The sequence below is a fragment of the Leptidea sinapis genome, chromosome 30 (genome assembly GCF_905404315.1).
Source record: "Leptidea sinapis chromosome 30, ilLepSina1.1, whole genome shotgun sequence".
NCBI classification, from domain to species: domain Eukaryota; kingdom Metazoa; phylum Arthropoda; class Insecta; order Lepidoptera; family Pieridae; genus Leptidea; species Leptidea sinapis.
This window is the reverse complement of record NC_066294.1, coordinates 530,136-552,243: the sequence shown is the minus strand read 5'-3', so window position 1 is coordinate 552,243 and position 22,108 is coordinate 530,136. Positions and strand designations below refer to the sequence as shown.

Sequence of the window (22,108 nt, the reverse complement as noted above, 5' to 3'; positions counted from 1 at the left end):
ATCTATTGTCTTTTTAATAATTAGACTTACTTGTCCCTGGCATGACACAATGTATAATTTTTTTTTATGAAAATAAGGGACAAGACGACAAGGACGTTCAGCTGATGGTAATTGATACGCCCTGCCCATTACAATGCAGTGCCGCTGCCGTGCAGGATTCTTGAAAAACCCAAAAATTCTGAGCGGTACTACAACTGCGCTCGTCACCTTGAGACATAGGATGTTAAGTCTCATTTGCCCCGTAATTTCACAAGCTACGGCGCCCTTCTGACCGAAACACAGTAATGCTTATTACTGCTTCACGGCAGAAATAGGCGCGGAAATATTAAAATACAATGTTTATTTTTTACATTGAAATACATTGTACATGTACATGTATTTTTTAATTATAATACAATGTATCGTTTTTTAATTAAAATACAATGTGTCTTTTTTAAAATTAAAATACAATATATTTTTTTTAAATTAAATTACAATGTCTTTTTCATCCACTTCATTTGCTGCATAATGTCGTCGCATCAGGACATCACGGCCTACGAGTGAGTGGGCCAGACGAGACCTGCCGACGACTGCAGGAGGCTCATACCTTCATATCACCTTATTTATTATCCACTTACATAGGCTGCACTAAAAGTATCGGGAATGGAATATTTCCACTGTTCCTGTCATATTAAAATCTTTTTAATTGAAATCTCCTTGGTTTAAAAAAGATTCTCGGACTTGTCACAAGGTCTTGTCAAGCTTGTTTAGTCGTTGAGAAAATGGAATGACTCGAGAAAATTCTAGAGCGATGATTAATTACGACTTTCGAAGTGGTTTAACACAAAAACAGTGTGTTGACCGGATGATTTCTGCATTTGGTGATAAAGCCCCATCCAAAACCATAATTTATCGCTGGTTTGCTGAACATCAACGTGGACGTGTCAAGCTCAGTGATGATCCCCGTCAAGGTCGTCCAAAAACTGCAGTCACCAAAGAAAACGTTGATGCTGTGCGTAAGGTGATTGTGGAAGATCGACATGTGACATACCGCGAAATTCAGGCAACTTTATAAATTGGCATGAGTCAAATATAAATAATGTTGTATGAACAATTAGGTGTAAAAAAGTTGTTTTCCCGATGGATACCGCTTTGCTCTGTGAAGAGCAAAGCGAAACTCTCGAAAGATTTCACGCAGGATCCTCAAATGCTGTATACAACATCGTATCAGGAGACGAATCCTGGATATATGCGTACGAACCCGAAACAAAAAACCAGTCACGAGTTTGGGTGTTCGAAAATGAGTTAAAGCCAACAAAAATTGTTCGTTCACGGAGTGGTGCAAAAAGAATGGTGGCCACGATTGTCTCCAAAACCGGCCATGTTGCGACTATTCCTCTTGAGGGACAAATAACGGTTAATGCAGAATGGTATGCTAGCATTTGTTCACCACAGGTCGTTTCAGAACTCCGTAAAGAGAACTGCAACCGCCGCATCATCCTCCATCAAGACAATGCGAGTTCTCACACCGCGCACAGAACAAAAGAGTTTTTCGAGCACGAAATCATAGAATTATCAGACTATCCGCCGTACAGTCCCGACCTAAGCCCTAATGATTTCTATACTTTCCCTAAAATAAAGAATAAATTGCGTGGTTAGAGATTTTCATCACCTGAAGAAGCTGTGGACGCTTACAAAACGGTCATTTTGAAGACTCCAACTTCCGAATGGAATGGTTGCTTCAATGATTATTTCCATCGTTTGGAAAAATGTGTCAAATTTCACGGAGAATACTTCGAAAAGCAATAAATAAATTTTTAAATAGTAATGTTGTGTCACTTCCTTGATTCCCGATTTTTTCAGTGCCGCCCTCGTATTATCTTACCTCCACGTGGCTGGGAAGCTGTTGTAAACCTGCATTTCGCCTAGCTGCAGTGAATAGGACCTTCTGGTAGTGAACTCTTTCTGCATATAAGTTGGTAAAGTGAAATTAAACCTAAGTTATCAATTCTACTTGCATCAGGTGATATAGCTTTAAAAATAGCATAATCTATATCTTCATATGTAAGGGTCTGACAGTGATTAATCTTTTTATATGTTTATAATTTTTTCACTACAATATATTTTTTCACTTTCATATACTTTAATTTGAATTACTTAAAACATAATAATTCCTGTAATTATAAATCTAGTAATTATTTTATTTAAACTCAGCATATTGTTTTATATAAATAAGATGATAAATGCATCGGAACCACTTCTTAACAAGTTAAAAACTTTTCTTACCATTTACCGTGAAACAAGAAGTTATTATACCACTAACCACATAATATCATACTATTATATTCATTCTTCTTCAGTGGACAGTGAAATCGTACTACTAAATAGAAGAAGTGTTACAATGATTTGCATCATTTGTCTGTGATTATAACAGCTGCTTTTTGTTCATGATAAATATGTATATATTATTTGATAATGGTTCATATCACACTATGATAATAACAAACATCTTTGGAGTGTATATGGGCTGAATGTTTGGTTGCCAATCCGCAGCCCGGAGGCTATCGGGGTCGTTGACTCTTTACCCCTGGGAAGTGGCGTGTGATGTGGCTTGTGAGTTGCGGAACCCGGCAACCTTTGTCATAGAAAAACTCTTTATCCGCTCTGCCGCCCTGGTATAATAGCCAACGTAAACATCGCCCTCCGGCTTCCAAATATCGCTTTGACGTTTGGGAAATAAAGTGTTTCCTCGATGTCTGTTGGGATTTTAAAATACGAATAATATTTTTGTATTCATGTATTAAAAGGGTAGCGAAGAAAGTTCAGACCCAAATCAATCCATCTGCGTGACAGTTTTAACTTGCTGTACTTACATTAATACCGAATGATGCCTGTTGTGTTGCTTACATACTTTTTCATTTATTATTTCATTTTTATTCAAATTCAAATATTCTACCATCCATTCGAAAAAGTATTCCTCAGACCACAGAAGAATGGATGCAAGAATTTTTTTGTTGGCTATCTTCTTTCTTTTTAACAAAATTTTGTTACAAAATAGTTTCGTAAAATTATATTTATTACAAACTCATACTCGCAAATTCTTTCGCGTACTCATATGACTGAGCAGTGTATCTATCTTAAATGAAGATATCGCAATAGTTTTTAAGGGCCAACTGTCTAAAGAATAAATATTACAAGACTTAATAGAAACCTATTAAGTAGCTTTTCCATGATGCGCGCACAAATGATAGATGTTACTGTTAGATACGTTATAGCCAAACCTGTATCACTTGAATATTTCTGAACAATTCTTTTGAATTTCGTCAATTAATTCTTTCGTATATTTTCTGTTTGTAAAAGCATACGCCCAGTAAAAGACTTACCAACTCAACTTAACCCAGTAGTACCTAGGCATAACAAATTTATGTTTGTTCGTGGTGTTGTTGGACATTATGATTATCAGAGATTCTGGGAAATTCTCTAATGTGCCTGTACTAACATACTTAGGATTATTAATTATATATTGAGATGGAACACTTTACATATTTATTTCTGATAATTTATTCAATAAGCGTTATTTTGCGGAATCCATAATTATCCAGCACTGTGAACTGGCACGAGACTGCCAGAATTTGTCGAATCAACATCTCCTGAGGATGCCTCGTGTTGAGGCGAAACTGATATTTTCGGACAGTTTTTTACCAAATGGGCATAAACAATCTATAAACCGACACAACTGAATTAATGTATTGTAATGTTGGGGTGTGATAATTACTACTTCGGGAGAACGTCGTCGTCTTCAAATTCAAAACTCAAATAGTTTAATTACTAAGTTCTTATACCTATATTCCAGCTCCACTATTAGACCATGGTTAACATTTAGCAGCAAAATGCACAAAAGCGATCAAAATACTAATTTCCGGATGTATATAATATAATTATATTATGCATGGCACAAACGCATACAGTTTCTAAGCTCATTTACTTTGCCAGATCTTATCAATATTTTATTTATTTAGAGAATTTTATCTCTTTATGTAGTGATTTCAGGTCTTGCAAGCAAGCAAATTTAACATCTCCTTATGGGAATAAAGAACTTTCTATCGCTTACAGTTAAATCATTTACAAATTCTCGTCGTGTACAAGGGTAAGGGGAGTAAAAATATCGATTAGAACAATTATACAATTATTCAAGTTCGATCGTTAATTTGTGAACGCTCAAACAGAATTTTTAAATACATGTAAAAAATTAATTACGAGTGTCCGCGTCAGTTTTGCAGTCACATTAATAATTTATGCTTTGTGCGCAGTTAGTATGTAACATTAATAGGTTTTTTTATGAATACCAACAGTTTTGATCTATATAATTCCGTATATATTGGTTTGCTGTTTTGGTAACTAGATGTCAACAAGCACCCATCAAACTATAAAGAGATGGCTTATCGTTACTCTGCTTATGTTCCTGTGATGAAGTCTTTGTAATTACTGGTATCTGATATAAGAAGGATATGTAACAGAAAAAAATGATGTCTAATAGGAAAAATAACTTATAACTCTCAGACCGATACCTTGGAATGGAAACACAAAATAAATAATAGGCAACCACGTGGCTTATATGGTCACTGGCTGAAATGTTATATTCATCTAACTATTTCCGTATAACATTCAATATGCAAACAAATTATTTATTCCCATAAGTATTGATTGTGTAATCGTTATGAAATTTCTCTAATGACATTTTTGACAGCTAGCAAATATGAATCAAAGTAAACATTGGAAAAAATATAATGCGTTGTTCCAATTCACTGGAATTTTTATTTTAAAAGGGCTTGATGTAACTTAGTGATTGACAAAGCGAATTAGTCCTTATTTCTTTCATTAAATGTTTTATCCTAGGAAATTGATGGATATTTTTTTTATCAACTCAAAACCAAATCGGAAATAGTTTTCGGTATGAAATGACGGTTTTGAAAACTATTTATTTTAAAAACTGTGTTTTTCTAAATATCCAGAGGAACGCGGAAAGACCTAAATCCACACAAAACACATTCCACAGATGTGCAGTTAAGAGAGTGGATCAGAATGTACTTATTATTGATATTGTGAGGCAAGAATCAAGAATTTCAAGTCAAAGTCAATGAAAAAATTTGAGATCATTTTTGTAATCCAAGACAGCCGCCTTCGGTTCCGAAGTATTAGCCTGAAAGACGTGTGATAAGTTATTCTTTCTATTAGACATTAATTTTTTTCTGTTGCATATCCTTCTCGTATCAGATACCAGAATAACAAAGAATTCATTACAAAGAACATAAACAGAGTAATGATAAACCAAAGCCCCGTCTCTTGGGTCTTCCGACTTGTCTTCCATTTTCCTACCTTCAGTATCCATCTTACTCTGCAGATATTTCTAGCTTCCTGCCATTTTAGTTTTAAAGTATGTTCAAGATAATCTGAAAGCTTGGTTCTTTCTTAGAAAATATATAGCACCTTTTTTTTTTCAAGTATAAAACACATTATAAATATGCTCCAAACTCAGTTCTTGTAATTGGTTGTCCCAAACTCTGCTGTCCCCAATAGATCCTGTAAATGAAATTACAAACAGACGAATTAATGCCAATTAAATTCCTTCGAGTGTTTAATATTAATATCACCTCAGGAAGGCAGAGATATAATTTGAACTTAGTTCACGAGATTAACTTGCGGGATGTTGACTTTCAATAGTTTCGATACATATTTCCTATTGGTCTATAGCAATTCAGAGCAACACCTAAAGACGCTCTCTCTAAATATGTACGATAACATCAGAATTAGAAGATTCAGAGGATTGAGAAGGGCACATATTTGCATAAGTTTCTTAGTCTGCGCCTGTGGAATTATGTTGTATGTAATAATGATAATATTACTTAACTCTACATCTTTATTCAAATGAATTGTTTCTACTCAATACACGAATTTTACCAAACAAAGTGGTAACTGGCACCAATACTATTTTTACCCATAATAATAATATATTTTTTTGTGATTTTTTTTACTACATTATCTCTTAGCATTTCATTAATTATTGTAATTGTGTATTGTAGGGTCATTTAAGTATGGCTTTACGTTAGTCAAATTAAAAGTAGCCGTAATTATCGATTGTGTTAGGTTATAATATTGTGAAACCAAATCACAAAAATATTTGCATGTGTGTCAAGACGAAACGCCTGCTCTTAAATTTGTAACAATTTTACTTGTGAATGTTTCTAGCAAATAAAGAAGTTTGACTTTGACCACAAGCGTAGGTACTGATATATTAATATCTTATATTATTAGTTAGTAGACGGGCGGCGGGCGACGGGCGAAGAGCACAGTCAACACTTGATACAACAGAGCTCATTCACTTATTACATTTTAACGAGCCGATGAGGCCAATATTTTATCGATATTGCGATATTTAATGCTTTATTTATAACGTTGTTGAAGTTTGGAACTCGATACAATTTTGATGTCGAACTCTTCATATTGTATAAAACAGATCCTTGATACAAATAAATCAAATAATTAACATTTTTTTATGTAAACCTGGGACGAGACGAGCAGGACGTTCAGTTGATGATAATTGATACGCTCTGCCCATTAGAATGGCACTCAGAATTATTGAAATATCCAAAAATTCTGAGAGGTACTACAATTGCGCTCGTTACCTTGAGACATTAGACGTCAATTCTCATTTGCCCAGTAATTTCACTAGCTTCGGCGCCCTTCAGACCGAAACACAGTAATGTTTACACATTATTACTTCATGGCCGAAATAGGCGCCGTTGTGGCACCCATAATTTAGCCGGCATCTGGTGCAAAGGAGTCATCATCCCACTGGTGTATTAATTAATCAGGAACAACATTATATTAGTTTGGTTTTAGTTCTTATATAGAAATGATAACCCAATAATTGTTTTAAATATAGGAAACAATCTATAATGTATAATTTTTTCTATTGGTTTTCACTTGATTTACGTCTTTAAATTAGTTCGATAGTGGGAGGCAATGTATAAAACTATGGGAAAGCACCCACTAAGTTGTTTCAAACGAGGCTGTGGGTGAAAATTGTATCAGATATCTTCGTCGATATCTAACAATTGTATCAAATTATTTATATTTTTGATCGACGGAAATTTAGATGAGAACATAATATTAAAATAATACGTGTATTAATGATACATGGTCGTATCAGTGACACAGTCTTGTGTGAACTGTTTCATCAATCATCAACTCAATACGTACCGTCAACGTTATGGCTATACAAAAACGGTAAATATATAATAAAATTATTCATTTAAATAATATTTTTTAATAAATAACACCAAGTGCATTATGCACATAACAGTGCACATTTCTAATAAAACATCTAGCAAGAGTAAAACAAAGTATCTAGTTAATTCTGCAGTGACTGCCATCCCGAGGGTCGACTGGGAGAGTGTTCAGGAAACGAGTTAGCACTAACGAAGTGCTCAAAGGAGTTCGATTCCTGGTGGTTCAATTGATTAAGATCATTTGTTCAAATGTTCCCGGCTCGCACCGCACAGTACTGTAATACTGACGTAGTTGGAATCACCCACGTGTAACCGTAACGAGGATACTTTTGCTCGTTTTTGCCCAGTCTTTATTATTGACTAGTGACTAGTGGCCGGCGCTCACTTCATTCACACTTAGATTTATAGACGATTTTGTGACTACTGAAGTAGTGTGTTTGAAAGAAACAATAATATATAATATCACAACCGAACATGACCTGGCAGATAAGTATTTTATTTTGCTCATTGTAAACACAGTACTTTATACGATTAACGGGAGTTTCACATATTAAAGTAAAGTATTTTTTTTTAAATATAATATGACATGTAGTTTTAATTTTGTGGTGTTATTAATAATTTAGTAAAATTAACTTTAAGTTTGTACATCAAAACTTAGAAATCGTAACACCTTGTGATTAACTAAGTTGTTTTGTTTTAAAATTAATACTTTTTGGAATGCACCCTGGGTATCTAAAGGGCAATTCAAAATATTAATAGACAAGAGCGAGAATAATGTACAAACGTTCATTTCTCTTCTTGGGTGAAAAAAAAGCAGCAGCTAATTAATTTAGAACACGAGCCCGCAGAAATTAAAGCATAAATATGAGATGTATTTATTTTATTTATATATTTATGTCTACCCTCTTTAATTTACACGACACGAGGGCGCAGGGGACAAAGCAACAAGGAGGAAATATCTCTTTTATGTTTTCCTAACAAAAGATCAATCAGTAAATTACTTGACTTCCTAAAGGAATACAGAAATAATATGTATGTATTGTAGTAGGTATGTAGGTAGTTACTTCTTACCGGAACGAAACCTATAAAATTACTACAAAATTAATACTAGTTATCAAAATTATTTGAAAATTTTCACAGTTTCATCATAAAATAATCGTTAGAATAAAATCCCTTGATTTGAAATATCCAATAAAACAAGTTAACGTTAACAAGACGACCGGCTCGAGAACAAGGTTTGCTCTTGTTGTAAAAGAAAAATGTAAATTTTCTCTAACGAACCTAATCCTTATTTTGTATGTTGCTTGTTTTCTTCAACCATAAATAAATTAATTTATATTACTCGTAGATGTAAAGTGTACCCAAACACATTGTAACAGAGTTTATTTTAGATAAGGCAGATATGTTTGTATTCAGTGAGGCAATAAAGTTTTGTTTGCTGTGTTTGGTAACTTCACCCCGCTCTTGAATAGATAGTTTAAGTTGTGACTAAGCAAAATCTAGGTACTTTACTAAAATGTATTCATAATAATATATGATAGTGCATTATAATTCTTCTAGATTAGATTATTTAGATAGAAACTAGTTGGATAGGATAGCTATCATTTTATGAAGACTATATAGCCAGTCTTCTTCATCATCTGTAATCGAGGTAGACGTTGCGTCTTTCTGATCCAGTCTAAACTAAGAAGTCCCATCTGGGCTTAGCGGATTCTTTGCTAGGTCTCGCAATGGGACTGACAAAATTTTGTTCAATTCAACCCCAACAAGACACAAGTTTATGAGTTTACCGCTAAAAAGTCTCCCTATAGCCCCTCGATTCGAGATCACTCTCCTAACTACCTCAGCCTGTAATGGCATACTTGCCGTCGATATAACGAGCGACTTCTAGCAGCTTCAAATTTAGAACAGAATTGTTGTTAGTCAGAGTGTGTAAGTCAAGGAAAAAGTAAAATATTATTGCTATTTCGGTTCCTTTATTTAGATACACCAAGTGCATAAATAACTTTGTATTCCCCTATAATATATATGAGATAATTGATTTATTTATGCAGTTGGTTTTGTGTGGCAAGCATACGTGGCACTTTCGGGAGTTACAAGTCTGGGCGGCTTACATCTAATTAATGTCGACTTTTGAAGTATTTAAGCGCAGGAACCCTCAATTTGTGAATACAATAGACTGAGAAGCATGTACCGTCCAGACTTGTCAAATATTATATTTATATCTTAAATGATAGTACGGAACTCTTCACGTTCAAGTCTAACATGAAATTGACTAGTTTCATTTATCTATCTAAGAAAGATAAGCGAGAAAAAGGAGAACTAAAGTAATTCACTACTCAGTCACAAAAACTAAGAATTGTTCCAAAGTAACTGCTGGGGAGAGAGTTTTCATAAAGTTGCCTTTAGAAACTTTAATGAGCAGTTCTGTTTGATACAAGGACTTCGAGGACTGTATTTTGTTCCATTTCTTTTGAATATTTCATGTTCTCTGCTGGAGTAAATGACATCTTTTACATTTTTTAAGCTCTGATATGCCTACACGTCCCGCACTACCGCAGAAGCAACTTGCTGACTTGTTTTGGAGCCAAACCCGATGCCGGCTAATTGAAACGTTATAACCACTTGTGTTTATAATATTAGAGCTATCTTAATGCGGTTTATGTTACGGGTTTCTACATAAACAAGCTTGGTTATTGTAAACAAAAAACATGATTTATGGTAGATTCGTTTTGTTAATGACGCCGCTCTTTCAGAGTTGTACGAAAAATTGTGACTAAACGCGTCAAATTAAAATATTATAATTGAATGTTTTGTATTATTTTCTACTATAGTCTCTTTCTATTGGGGAACATAATAATATAGTTATTACAATGTTGCCCCACTTGCATTACAATCTAGCCTTAACTTAGACTAATAAGTAATTCTACTTTATCTTAAACTGCTAGATAGATTAAACTAAGAATGTATCCATTAACACATTTCTTAATGTCTCTGTTGAATATCAAGCTCCAGTTGTGGCTTCTGGTGGTCTTGAATTAAAATACCTTGTTTCACAAAAGGACTGTATTACGTAATTGATAGATGCAAGTTAATATAATGCTAGCGTTAGTGCATGTGCGCGCGGGTCAAGTTCTTAAGGCGACTGGTTCCGCCGTCGGCCTCGGTGCGAGCGCCGCTCCGCCACGAACGCAAGCCCCCACTCTCGCCGATGAGACGACAGGAACATATTCCCCGGGTTGAAGTAGTAAGGCTTCAAGAAGTCTCCGATGAAGGCACGGGCAAAGGGCAAAGCATGTTGTATGCCCGTGTTATGACTCCCTTTCTCGTCGTAATGTCGGCAACTCTGCTGCGCCCGTCAGACCCAGGATGAACATTGGTGACTCTGCCCAAGAGCCACAGAAGAGGAGGAAGATGGGAGTCCCTCACTAGCACCATGGTACCTGGTTTTAGGTCTTGATAGCCTGTATGCCACTTGGCCCTTTGCTGCAAAACAGGGCGAGGCAGGCGCTGCAGGTTCACATCGTCTGGCATCTGAGGACGAGGAACAGTAGTGAGCGGTCGTCCGATTAAGAAGTGAGCGGGAGATAAATAAGATAGGTCACTAGGATCGGTGGAGTGAGGTGTTAAAGGTCTAGATTTAAGAATTGCCTTTATTTGAATGAGAGAGGTTGAAAGCTCTTCATAAGTAAGATGAGTTAAGCTCATGACTCTACGTAATAAAGTTTTAATGGATTTAACAGCTGCTTCCCATAAACCGCCAAAATGCGGACTGTATGCAGGAATAAATTTAAATTCTATACCTTCGTTTGCAATGTCATTGGAAATAGAATTGGATGAAACTTGTAGAAGACCTGAAAGCTCATTAAAAGCTCCCACAAAAGTAGTGCCGTTGTCGGAGAATACCCGCTGAGGCTTACCACGTCGACTAATAAAGCGATTAAAGGCTGCTAGAAAGGCCTCTTTAGTGAGGTCTGAGACTAGCTCTAGATGCACGGCTCTAACTGCAAAACATACAAAGACGCAAATATAAGATTTAATTAATTTACATCCTCTGCCCTTCCGGTCGGCTATCAGCACTGGCCCAGCGTAATCTAAACCTGTATTCAAAAAGGGAAATTGTAGTTGTGTTCTCTCGCTGGGTTAGTTGCTCATGACGACTTGAATAGGTTGAGCTTTAAAGCGCGTGCAACGAACACAATTACGTACAGTTTGCTTAGCTAGGTTTCTACCTCCAAGAGGCCAGTATGTGAGCCTTACATTGGCAAGAAGAAGCTGAGGACCAGCATGAAACAGTGATTTATGATATTTAAGAAATAATATTTTAGTTAAATGATGTTTACTACATAATAAGACTGGATGCTTTACGTCGTAACTATAGTTAGAGTTTTGAAGGCGTCCACCGACGCGAATAAGGTTATTAGAATCAATAAATGGACTAAGACTTATAAGACGATTCTTTTTAGGGAGTATTTGATTATGCTTAAGATGATTATATTCCTCAGGGAACATTTCCTGCTGAGAAATATATATAATTCTGTTATAAGCTGAAATTAATTCGTTACTCGTTATATAGGATTTATTTTTATTATTGGGACTACGACAATTGTAAATAAATCTTAAGATATATGCAAAAACTCTATTCAATTTTGTAAATGAAGACATTTTATGAATTAAATCTGAAAGTACGTTAATGCTTTTACTATTACAATGTGTAACTGTGTGAAGTGAAGTTTCAGGTAATGTTTGTGGTGTATTTGGAGAAGGAGGAAAATGTATGGTTCTCTCATGGAGGAATTGAGGACCTGACCACCAAAGAGTGGACGCGCTGATACAATCAGCCTTCACCCCCCGAGAAGCTAAGTCTGCAGGGTTGCTTCTAGAAGGTACATAACGCCACGTCTGGTCAAGTGTACATTCCTGAATCTCATTAACTCTATTTTGAACAAACTGATTAAGATTACTTGGTTGTGTGGAAAGCCATCCTAACACTATTGTGGAATCGCACCAAAACAAACAATGACTGAAGACGTTGGTAAGTGAATTGCATACCTTCAAATAGAGACGTGTACCCAACAAAGCACCACATAACTCCAAACGTGGAATAGTGGTTGTTTTAATGGGAGCAACCTTGTTTTTAGAGGCCAAAAGACGAACACAAACCGTCCCATCGACTGCGATTGTCCTTACGTAAATACAAGCACCATAAGCACGTTCGGAAGCGTCTGTAAAAGTATGAAGTTCAGTTACCAAAGGATTACTACAAGACACCCACCTAGGAATACGAATAGAGTTAAGAGCTGGAAGTGATTCGATAAATTCGATTAATTGATTCTTTATTTCTAAAGGTGCTTCATCGTCCCATGTACATTTAAGAATCCACAGTTGCTGTAATATAAATTTAGCTTGAACTGTGCAAGGTCCCACTAGACCTAAAGGGTCAAATACTTGACTAACTAACGATAATATGTTACGTTTACTAATAATGTTTGATGTAAATGTGAAGTTGACAGAATATAATAAATGATCAGAATTACAATTCCAATATAAGCCAAGAGTTTTGCTAGGAAGAATTTCATTTAAGTTCAAAGTTTTATTTTGAGTATCTGTACATATATTGCTAATAGACTGAAGAACTTCAGAACTATTTGATTGTAATTTTCGTAGGTGGAACCTGGCTGATTCGAGAGCTTTCATTACACCTTGGCACAGCTTTATTACTGACTCGATCGAGTCACCACCACCTAGATAATCATCAATATAAAAGTCGCGTTTAATACTCTCTCTAACACTAGATTCTAAACATTGGTCAGCTAAAGACACAAGACATTTGGTTGCCAAATATGGAGCTGAAGCGGTACCGTAAGTTAACGTATTAAGTGTGTATGACTGCAATGGATCTGATGAATTGAAACGAAAAAGTATTTGCTGAAGAGAGCGCTGAGAAGGTTCAACTAAAACGGCTCTATACATCTTCTCTATGTCACCTGTGACCACGAACTTGTGTTGTCGAAACCTCAGAAGGATGGCTAAGAGGTCTTCCTGTATAGTGGGGCCCACCCTCTGTATGTCGTTGAAAGACTTGCCTGATGTCGTACGGGCGGAAGCATCGAAGACTACACGGAGCTTTGTTGTAGAGCTGCTCTCTCGTACAACGCCGTGATGTGGTAAAAAATATTTGACTTGATTATGTGTATTTAATTTGCTGTTTTTTGTCATATGATTCAGATCTATATATTCTTGAATGAATTTATTGTAACGCTCTTTATAAGTAGAATCTTTTTCAAATCTACGTTCTAGGGAATGGAAACGTTGCTTGGCCATTGCATAAGAGTCACCCAAGCTTTCAGGCGAGTCCTTCAACGGAAGAGTGACGACAAATTGACCATGTTCGTTTCTGTGTGTGGTTTCATGAAAGAGCTTTTCACAAGCTTGCTCCTCTGAAGAGAAACCATTGCAAGACGATACAGAATCTAGTTCCCAAAAACGTGTAAGCTGCTGAGACTCCTCATGAGAAAGAAAAAGACAATTTGGTTTTGAAGGAAGACCACATTGGTATATGCTGCCGGAAATAAGCCAACCAAATTTAGATGATTGTAATTTAGGATAATGTTTACCTAAATCTATGGAATCGGAACCCAGGACATTCCAAAAGACTTCAGCACCTATGAGGATGTCTGTGGCCGAAGGTATATTAAAAGTAGGATCGGCAAGTTTAAGACCTGGCGGGATAGGAATTATTTTTTTATCAACGTAAGACCCAGGCAAACTATGCGTTATATTTGGTAAGATAAAGCACTCTATGTGAGCTTGATAACGACTATGACAAGACTGTAAGGTAAGACTACAGCTCTCTGAAGTATTGGAAACTTGTTCACAAATACCTGAGACTGAAGAGATAGTGCTTCGTGTGTTCAGACCGAGCTTACGGCACAGATCCTGAGTGATGAAGTTGGAAGTGCTGCCGTTATCGAGAAGAAGTCTGGCGGAATGAAGCCTACCGTTGACATCTGTCACCCTTGCCATAGCTGTGGATAATATTATAAGAGCCTGTTTATTTTTTCCTTTTGTATTTGTAATAATATTAGTAGATAATGCAATATTGTCTTTTGGTTTGAGATCTATTTGAGATTCCCTGTGTAAGAGTGTGTTGTGTTTTGATTTGCAATACTTGCAATGTGAAAGTTTACAACGTTTGTCGGTATGACCAGGACGAAGGCAGTTCATACACACATTACTTTCTGAAGCTTTTTTGATTCTGGAATCAACATTAAGATTTCTAAATGATTGACAATTAAATAAAAGATGGTTTTGAGAGCACATAGGACATGATGCGATTTTTTCTGGTTTAAAATGTGTGTTCGTTAGATAGTTTGTGTTTTTGTTACTTTCGTAAGTTTTAGTATTTATATAATTATTATTTAAAGTTTTATTATCATGTAAGGTCTCGAGTAAATCAGCTCTATTAGATAAATATTTAGTGTAGTTCTTTAAGTTTGGAAAATGATTTAAATTGTTTTTATGTTCTTCCCACTCTCGGTTGGTCACATTATTCAATTTTTTAGACATTATATAGATGATTAATGTATCCCAATGTGCTGTAGGCTGTCCGAGAGTGTCAAGCGCTCTTAAATTTTTATTTATATTATCTATCATATTTCGTAATGAATTTCACAGGATTCTTTTTGTATAGCAGGAAAATTAAATAATGCTTGCACGTGATTATTGACAAGCAACCTTTCATTATTGTAGCGGTCTAACAATAACTGCCATGCTATAGTATAGTTGTCGGCCTTAAAGTCAATACTTTTTATTACTAATGATGACTGCCAGTTAAAGCAGCACGCAAATAATGGAATTTATTGATTGATTGTATGCTGTTATTATCGTGAATTATTGAAATGTACGTATCTCGAAATTCAAGCCAGTGCTGATAGTCGCCGTTGAAGTGGGGTAGGTCAATCTTTGGCAGGCGTACGAAGTCATGTTTGCAGCCAGAAGCGTGGAGCGTGTCGTGGTGCGTTGAGCTGGCACCAGGGTTCGGTGCCGGAGAGCTGGCACGCGACACGTCTGGAGGGAGCAGGGCACGCGCGCGCGACATTTGCGTGAAGTACTGAGTCTCGAAGGCCTCGCGCTCCTGGTACATATCGTCTGCATTCTCCGACAACAGCTCCAACTGCGTCTGCAAGTCATCGAAGTCTTTGTATAAAGATTTCATTACGCCTAGACGGCATTCTAATTCAGCTACTTGAAAACTATCTAATTCGTCTGTAGGTAATAGTTTAAGGAAATTAGTGAATTGTGTTAGCTTGGCTTTAAAACTTCCACGTTTTTTTATAAGTTCTTTTAATTTTAATTCAGACATAATGATAAGCAATTAAGATAATAAACAAAAATAAATTAAGATTGAAACAGACTTAATATCGTAAATAAGTTACGTAAGCAAAGGAATGTTCTAAGTGATAGAAAAAACGATTTTGTCAAGCCGACGTAATACAGCGATTCATGCACAAAACTGGTTTTCGTAGGCAATTGTATGGACAAGCGAAACTAGCTAGCGGTATCTATTGCTATAACTTAAAGTATGTATCAGACTAATGGAATGCAGTTTATGAAAAGGCTATATTTATAATTAAGTATTTAACGTTATTACGTAGCAATAAAAAATTAGAATAGGTAATAGGTTTATTACCTGAGTAAAGATAATTTTATATGTACTTATTATGTGTTTTAACTAATTTATGTAAGTGCAGAAGACAAGATATGTATATGCAATTAAGGCATAGTTTTAAAATAATGCACTAATGAAATATAGGCGATATTTATTAAAAGGCGATTAGAAGGACTCTAAGCTATTTTATGAAGAGATCAACTTATGTCGAATCCGTAATAGCACAATCCTAATTCCTAGGAAAGGGATAAGATTAGGAAAGAAAGAATTCCTTATCGGAACAAACTCACTCAGAACCAAAGCCTCTCCGGATGTCTGTCCTTTGTATGTGCCATGTATTCGGGCGGCGTGGCAGTCGAATGTTCTCGGAGAGGTGCGCAACACGACCAACGTAGCAATGTAAGTAGATATAGATCGTGGCTGGATTCTTGAAATGGACGTCAAACGTTGACCTTAATAAATTTGAAGGGCCGGTTAAACCATCCACTTGCTTTGATGATTAGTTGAAGAGGCGAAGGACCATTTGTTGAATATCAAGCTCCAGTTGTGGCTTCTGGTGGTCTTGAATTAAAATACCTTGTTTCACAAAAGGATTGTATTACGTAATTGATAGATGCAAGTTAATATAATGCTAGCGTTAGTGCATGTGCGCGCGGGTCAAGTTCTTAAGGCGACTGGTTCCGCCGTCGGCCTCGGTGCGAGCGCCGCTCCGCCACGAACGCAAGCCCCCACTCTCGCCGATGAGACGACAGGAACATATTCCCCGGGTTGAAGTAGTAAGGCTTCAAGAAGTCTCCGATGAAGGCACGGGCAAAGGGCAAAGCATGTTGTATGCCCGTGTTATGACTCCCTTTCTCGTCGTAATGTCGGCAACTCTGCTGCGCCCGTCAGACCCAGGATGAACATTGGTGACTCTGCCCAAGAGCCACAGAAGAGGAGGAAGATGGGAGTCCCTCACTAGCACCATGGTACCTGGTTTTAGGTCTTGATAGCCTGTATGCCACTTGGCCCTTTGCTGCAAAACAGGGCGAGGCAGGCGCTGCAGGTTCACATCGTCTGGCATCTGAGGACGAGGAACAGTAGTGAGCGGTCGTCCGATTAAGAAGTGAGCGGGAGATAAATAAGATAGGTCACTAGGATCGGTGGAGTGAGGTGTTAAAGGTCTAGATTTAAGAATTGCCTTTATTTGAATGAGAGAGGTTGAAAGCTCTTCATAAGTAAGATGAGTTAAGCTCATGACTCTACGTAATAAAGTTTTAATGGATTTAACAGCTGCTTCCCATAAACCGCCAAAATGCGGACTGTATGCAGGAATAAATTTAAATTCTATACCTTCGTTTGCAATGTCATTGGAAATAGAATTGGATGAAACTTGTAGAAGACCTGAAAGCTCATTAAAAGCTCCCACAAAAGTAGTGCCGTTGTCGGAGAATACCCGCTGAGGCTTACCACGTCGACTAATAAAGCGATTAAAGGCTGCTAGAAAGGCCTCTTTAGTGAGGTCTGAGACTAGCTCTAGATGCACGGCTCTAACTGCAAAACATACAAAGACGCAAATATAAGATTTAATTAATTTACATCCTCTGCCCTTCCGGTCGGCTATCAGCACTGGCCCAGCGTAATCTAAACCTGTATTCAAAAAGGGAAATTGTAGTTGTGTTCTCTCGCTGGGTTAGTTGCTCATGACGACTTGAATAGGTTGAGCTTTAAAGCGCGTGCAACGAACACAATTACGTACAGTTTGCTTAGCTAGGTTTCTACCTCCAAGAGGCCAGTATGTGAGCCTTACATTGGCAAGAAGAAGCTGAGGACCAGCATGAAACAGTGATTTATGATATTTAAGAAATAATATTTTAGTTAAATGATGTTTACTACATAATAAGACTGGATGCTTTACGTCGTAACTATAGTTAGAGTTTTGAAGGCGTCCACCGACGCGAATAAGGTTATTAGAATCAATAAATGGACTAAGACTTATAAGACGATTCTTTTTAGGGAGTATTTGATTATGCTTAAGATGATTATATTCCTCAGGGAACATTTCCTGCTGAGAAATATATATAATTCTGTTATAAGCTGAAATTAATTCGTTACTCGTTATATAGGATTTATTTTTATTATTGGGACTACGACAATTGTAAATAAATCTTAAGATATATGCAAAAACTCTATTCAATTTTGTAAATGAAGACATTTTATGAATTAAATCTGAAAGTACGTTAATGCTTTTACTATTACAATGTGTAACTGTGTGAAGTGAAGTTTCAGGTAATGTTTGTGGTGTATTTGGAGAAGGAGGAAAATGTATGGTTCTCTCATGGAGGAATTGAGGACCTGACCACCAAAGAGTGGACGCGCTGATACAATCAGCCTTCACCCCCCGAGAAGCTAAGTCTGCAGGGTTGCTTCTAGAAGGTACATAACGCCACGTCTGGTCAAGTGTACATTCCTGAATCTCATTAACTCTATTTTGAACAAACTGATTAAGATTACTTGGTTGTGTGGAAAGCCATCCTAACACTATTGTGGAATCGCACCAAAACAAACAATGACTGAAGACGTTGGTAAGTGAATTGCATACCTTCAAATAGAGACGTGTACCCAACAAAGCACCACATAACTCCAAACGTGGAATAGTGGTTGTTTTAATGGGAGCAACCTTGTTTTTAGAGGCCAAAAGACGAACACAAACCGTCCCATCGACTGCGATTGTCCTTACGTAAATACAAGCACCATAAGCACGTTCGGAAGCGTCTGTAAAAGTATGAAGTTCAGTTACCAAAGGATTACTACAAGACACCCACCTAGGAATACGAATAGAGTTAAGAGCTGGAAGTGATTCGATAAATCCGATTAATTGATTCTTTATTTCTAAAGGTGCTTCATCGTCCCATGTACATTTAAGAATCCACAGTTGCTGTAATATAAATTTAGCTTGAACTGTGCAAGGTCCCACTAGACCTAAAGGGTCAAATACTTGACTAACTAACGATAATATGTTACGTTTACTAATAATGTTTGATGTAAATGTGAAGTTGACAGAATATAATAAATGATCAGAATTACAATTCCAATATAAGCCAAGAGTTTTGCTAGGAAGAATTTCATTTAAGTTCAAAGTTTTATTTTGAGTATCTGTACATATATTGCTAATAGACTGAAGAACTTCAGAACTATTTGATTGTAATTTTCGTAGGTGGAACCTGGCTGATTCGAGAGCTTTCATTACACCTTGGCACAGCTTTATTACTGACTCGATCGAGTCACCACCACCTAGATAATCATCAATATAAAAGTCGCGTTTAATACTCTCTCTAACACTAGATTCTAAACATTGGTCAGCTAAAGACACAAGACATTTGGTTGCCAAATATGGAGCTGAAGCGGTACCGTAAGTTAACGTATTAAGTGTGTATGACTGCAATGGATCTGATGAATTGAAACGAAAAAGTATTTGCTGAAGAGAGCGCTGAGAAGGTTCAACTAAAACGGCTCTATACATCTTCTCTATGTCACCTGTGACCACGAACTTGTGTTGTCGAAACCTCAGAAGGATGGCTAAGAGGTCTTCCTGTATAGTGGGGCCCACCCTCTGTATGTCGTTGAAAGACTTGCCTGATGTCGTACGGGCGGAAGCATCGAAGACTACACGGAGCTTTGTTGTAGAGCTGCTCTCTCGTACAACGCCGTGATGTGGTAAAAAATATTTGACTTGATTATGTGTATTTAATTTGCTGTTTTTTGTCATATGATTCAGATCTATATATTCTTGAATGAATTTATTGTAACGCTCTTTATAAGTAGAATCTTTTTCAAATCTACGTTCTAGGGAATGGAAACGTTGCTTGGCCATTGCATAAGAGTCACCCAAGCTTTCAGGCGAGTCCTTCAACGGAAGAGTGACGACAAATTGACCATGTTCGTTTCTGTGTGTGGTTTCATGAAAGAGCTTTTCACAAGCTTGCTCCTCTGAAGAGAAACCATTGCAAGACGATACAGAATCTAGTTCCCAAAAACGTGTAAGCTGCTGAGACTCCTCATGAGAAAGAAAAAGACAATTTGGTTTTGAAGGAAGACCACATTGGTATATGCTGCCGGAAATAAGCCAACCAAATTTAGATGATTGTAATTTAGGATAATGTTTACCTAAATCTATGGAATCGGAACCCAGGACATTCCAAAAGACTTCAGCACCTATGAGGATGTCTGTGGCCGAAGGTATATTAAAAGTAGGATCGGCAAGTTTAAGACCTGGCGGGATAGGAATTATTTTTTTATCAACGTAAGACCCAGGCAAACTATGCGTTATATTTGGTAAGATAAAGCACTCTATGTGAGCTTGATAACGACTATGACAAGACTGTAAGGTAAGACTACAGCTCTCTGAAGTATTGGAAACTTGTTCACAAATACCTGAGACTGAAGAGATAGTGCTTCGTGTGTTCAGACCGAGCTTACGGCACAGATCCTGAGTGATGAAGTTGGAAGTGCTGCCGTTATCGAGAAGAAGTCTGGCGGAATGAAGCCTACCGTTGACATCTGTCACCCTTGCCATAGCTGTGGATAATATTATAAGAGCCTGTTTATTTTTTCCTTTTGTATTTGTAATAATATTAGTAGATAATGCAATATTGTCTTTTGGTTTGAGATCTATTTGAGATTCCCTGTGTAAGAGTGTGTTGTGTTTTGATTTGCAATACTTGCAATGTGAAAGTTTACAACGTTTGTCGGTATGACCAGGACGAAGGCAGTTCATACACACATTACTTTCTGAAGCTTTTTTGATTCTGGAATCAACATTAAGATTTCTAAATGATTGACAATTAAATAAAAGATGGTTTTGAGAGCACATAGGACATGATGCGATTTTTTCTGGTTTAAAATGTGTGTTCGTTAGATAGTTTGTGTTTTTGTTACTTTCGTAAGTTTTAGTATTTATATAATTATTATTTAAAGTTTTATTATCATGTAAGGTCTCGAGTAAATCAGCTCTATTAGATAAATATTTAGTGTAGTTCTTTAAGTTTGGAAAATGATTTAAATTGTTTTTATGTTCTTCCCACTCTCGGTTGGTCACATTATTCAATTTTTTAGACATTATATAGATGATTAATGTATCCCAATGTGCTGTAGGCTGTCCGAGAGTGTCAAGCGCTCTTAAATTTTTATTTATATTATCTATCATATTTCGTAATGAATTTCACAGGATTCTTTTTGTATAGCAGGAAAATTAAATAATGCTTGCACGTGATTATTGACAAGCAACCTTTCATTATTGTAGCGGTCTAACAATAACTGCCATGCTATAGTATAGTTGTCGGCCTTAAAGTCAATACTTTTTATTACTAATGATGACTGCCAGTTAAAGCAGCACGCAAATAATGGAATTTATTGATTGATTGTATGCTGTTATTATCGTGAATTATTGAAATGTACGTATCTCGAAATTCAAGCCAGTGCTGATAGTCGCCGTTGAAGTGGGGTAGGTCAATCTTTGGCAGGCGTACGAAGTCATGTTTGCAGCCAGAAGCGTGGAGCGTGTCGTGGTGCGTTGAGCTGGCACCAGGGTTCGGTGCCGGAGAGCTGGCACGCGACACGTCTGGAGGGAGCAGGGCACGCGCGCGCGACATTTGCGTGAAGTACTGAGTCTCGAAGGCCTCGCGCTCCTGGTACATATCGTCTGCATTCTCCGACAACAGCTCCAACTGCGTCTGCAAGTCATCGAAGTCTTTGTATAAAGATTTCATTACGCCTAGACGGCATTCTAATTCAGCTACTTGAAAACTATCTAATTCGTCTGTAGGTAATAGTTTAAGGAAATTAGTGAATTGTGTTAGCTTGGCTTTAAAACTTCCACGTTTTTTTATAAGTTCTTTTAATTTTAATTCAGACATAATGATAAGCAATTAAGATAATAAACAAAAATAAATTAAGATTGAAACAGACTTAATATCGTAAATAAGTTACGTAAGCAAAGGAATGTTCTAAGTGATAGAAAAAACGATTTTGTCAAGCCGACGTAATACAGCGATTCATGCACAAAACTGGTTTTCGTAGGCAATTGTATGGACAAGCGAAACTAGCTAGCGGTATCTATTGCTATAACTTAAAGTATGTATCAGACTAATGGAATGCAGTTTATGAAAAGGCTATATTTATAATTAAGTAT

The 22,108-nt window shown here is 36.7% G+C and overlaps 1 protein-coding gene across 3 annotated transcripts; it reads right to left on the bottom strand.

Moving 5' to 3' along the window:
- Positions 1–16,157: 16,157 nt before the first annotated feature.
- On the bottom strand, positions 16,158–21,738 carry LOC126973819 (uncharacterized). Of its 3 annotated transcripts, none has more exons than XR_007731426.1 (2): positions 20,353–21,738; positions 16,158–17,002 (listed from the first exon to the last, which is right to left on the bottom strand). XR_007731426.1 is itself a non-coding variant. In XM_050821161.1 (2 exons), exons 1-2 carry the CDS (start codon positions 21,122–21,124, stop codon positions 17,612–17,614), a joined length of 1,854 nt encoding a protein of 617 aa, XP_050677118.1. In that variant the 5' UTR covers positions 21,125–21,738; the 3' UTR covers positions 17,011–17,611. The 3 variants fall into 3 exon arrangements, 1 of the variants encoding a protein (XP_050677118.1); XR_007731425.1 differs by having other exon boundaries at positions 16,158–16,954; XM_050821161.1 differs by lacking the exon at positions 16,158–17,002 and adding an exon at positions 17,011–18,693.
- Between the last annotated feature and the right edge of the window lie 370 nt (positions 21,739–22,108).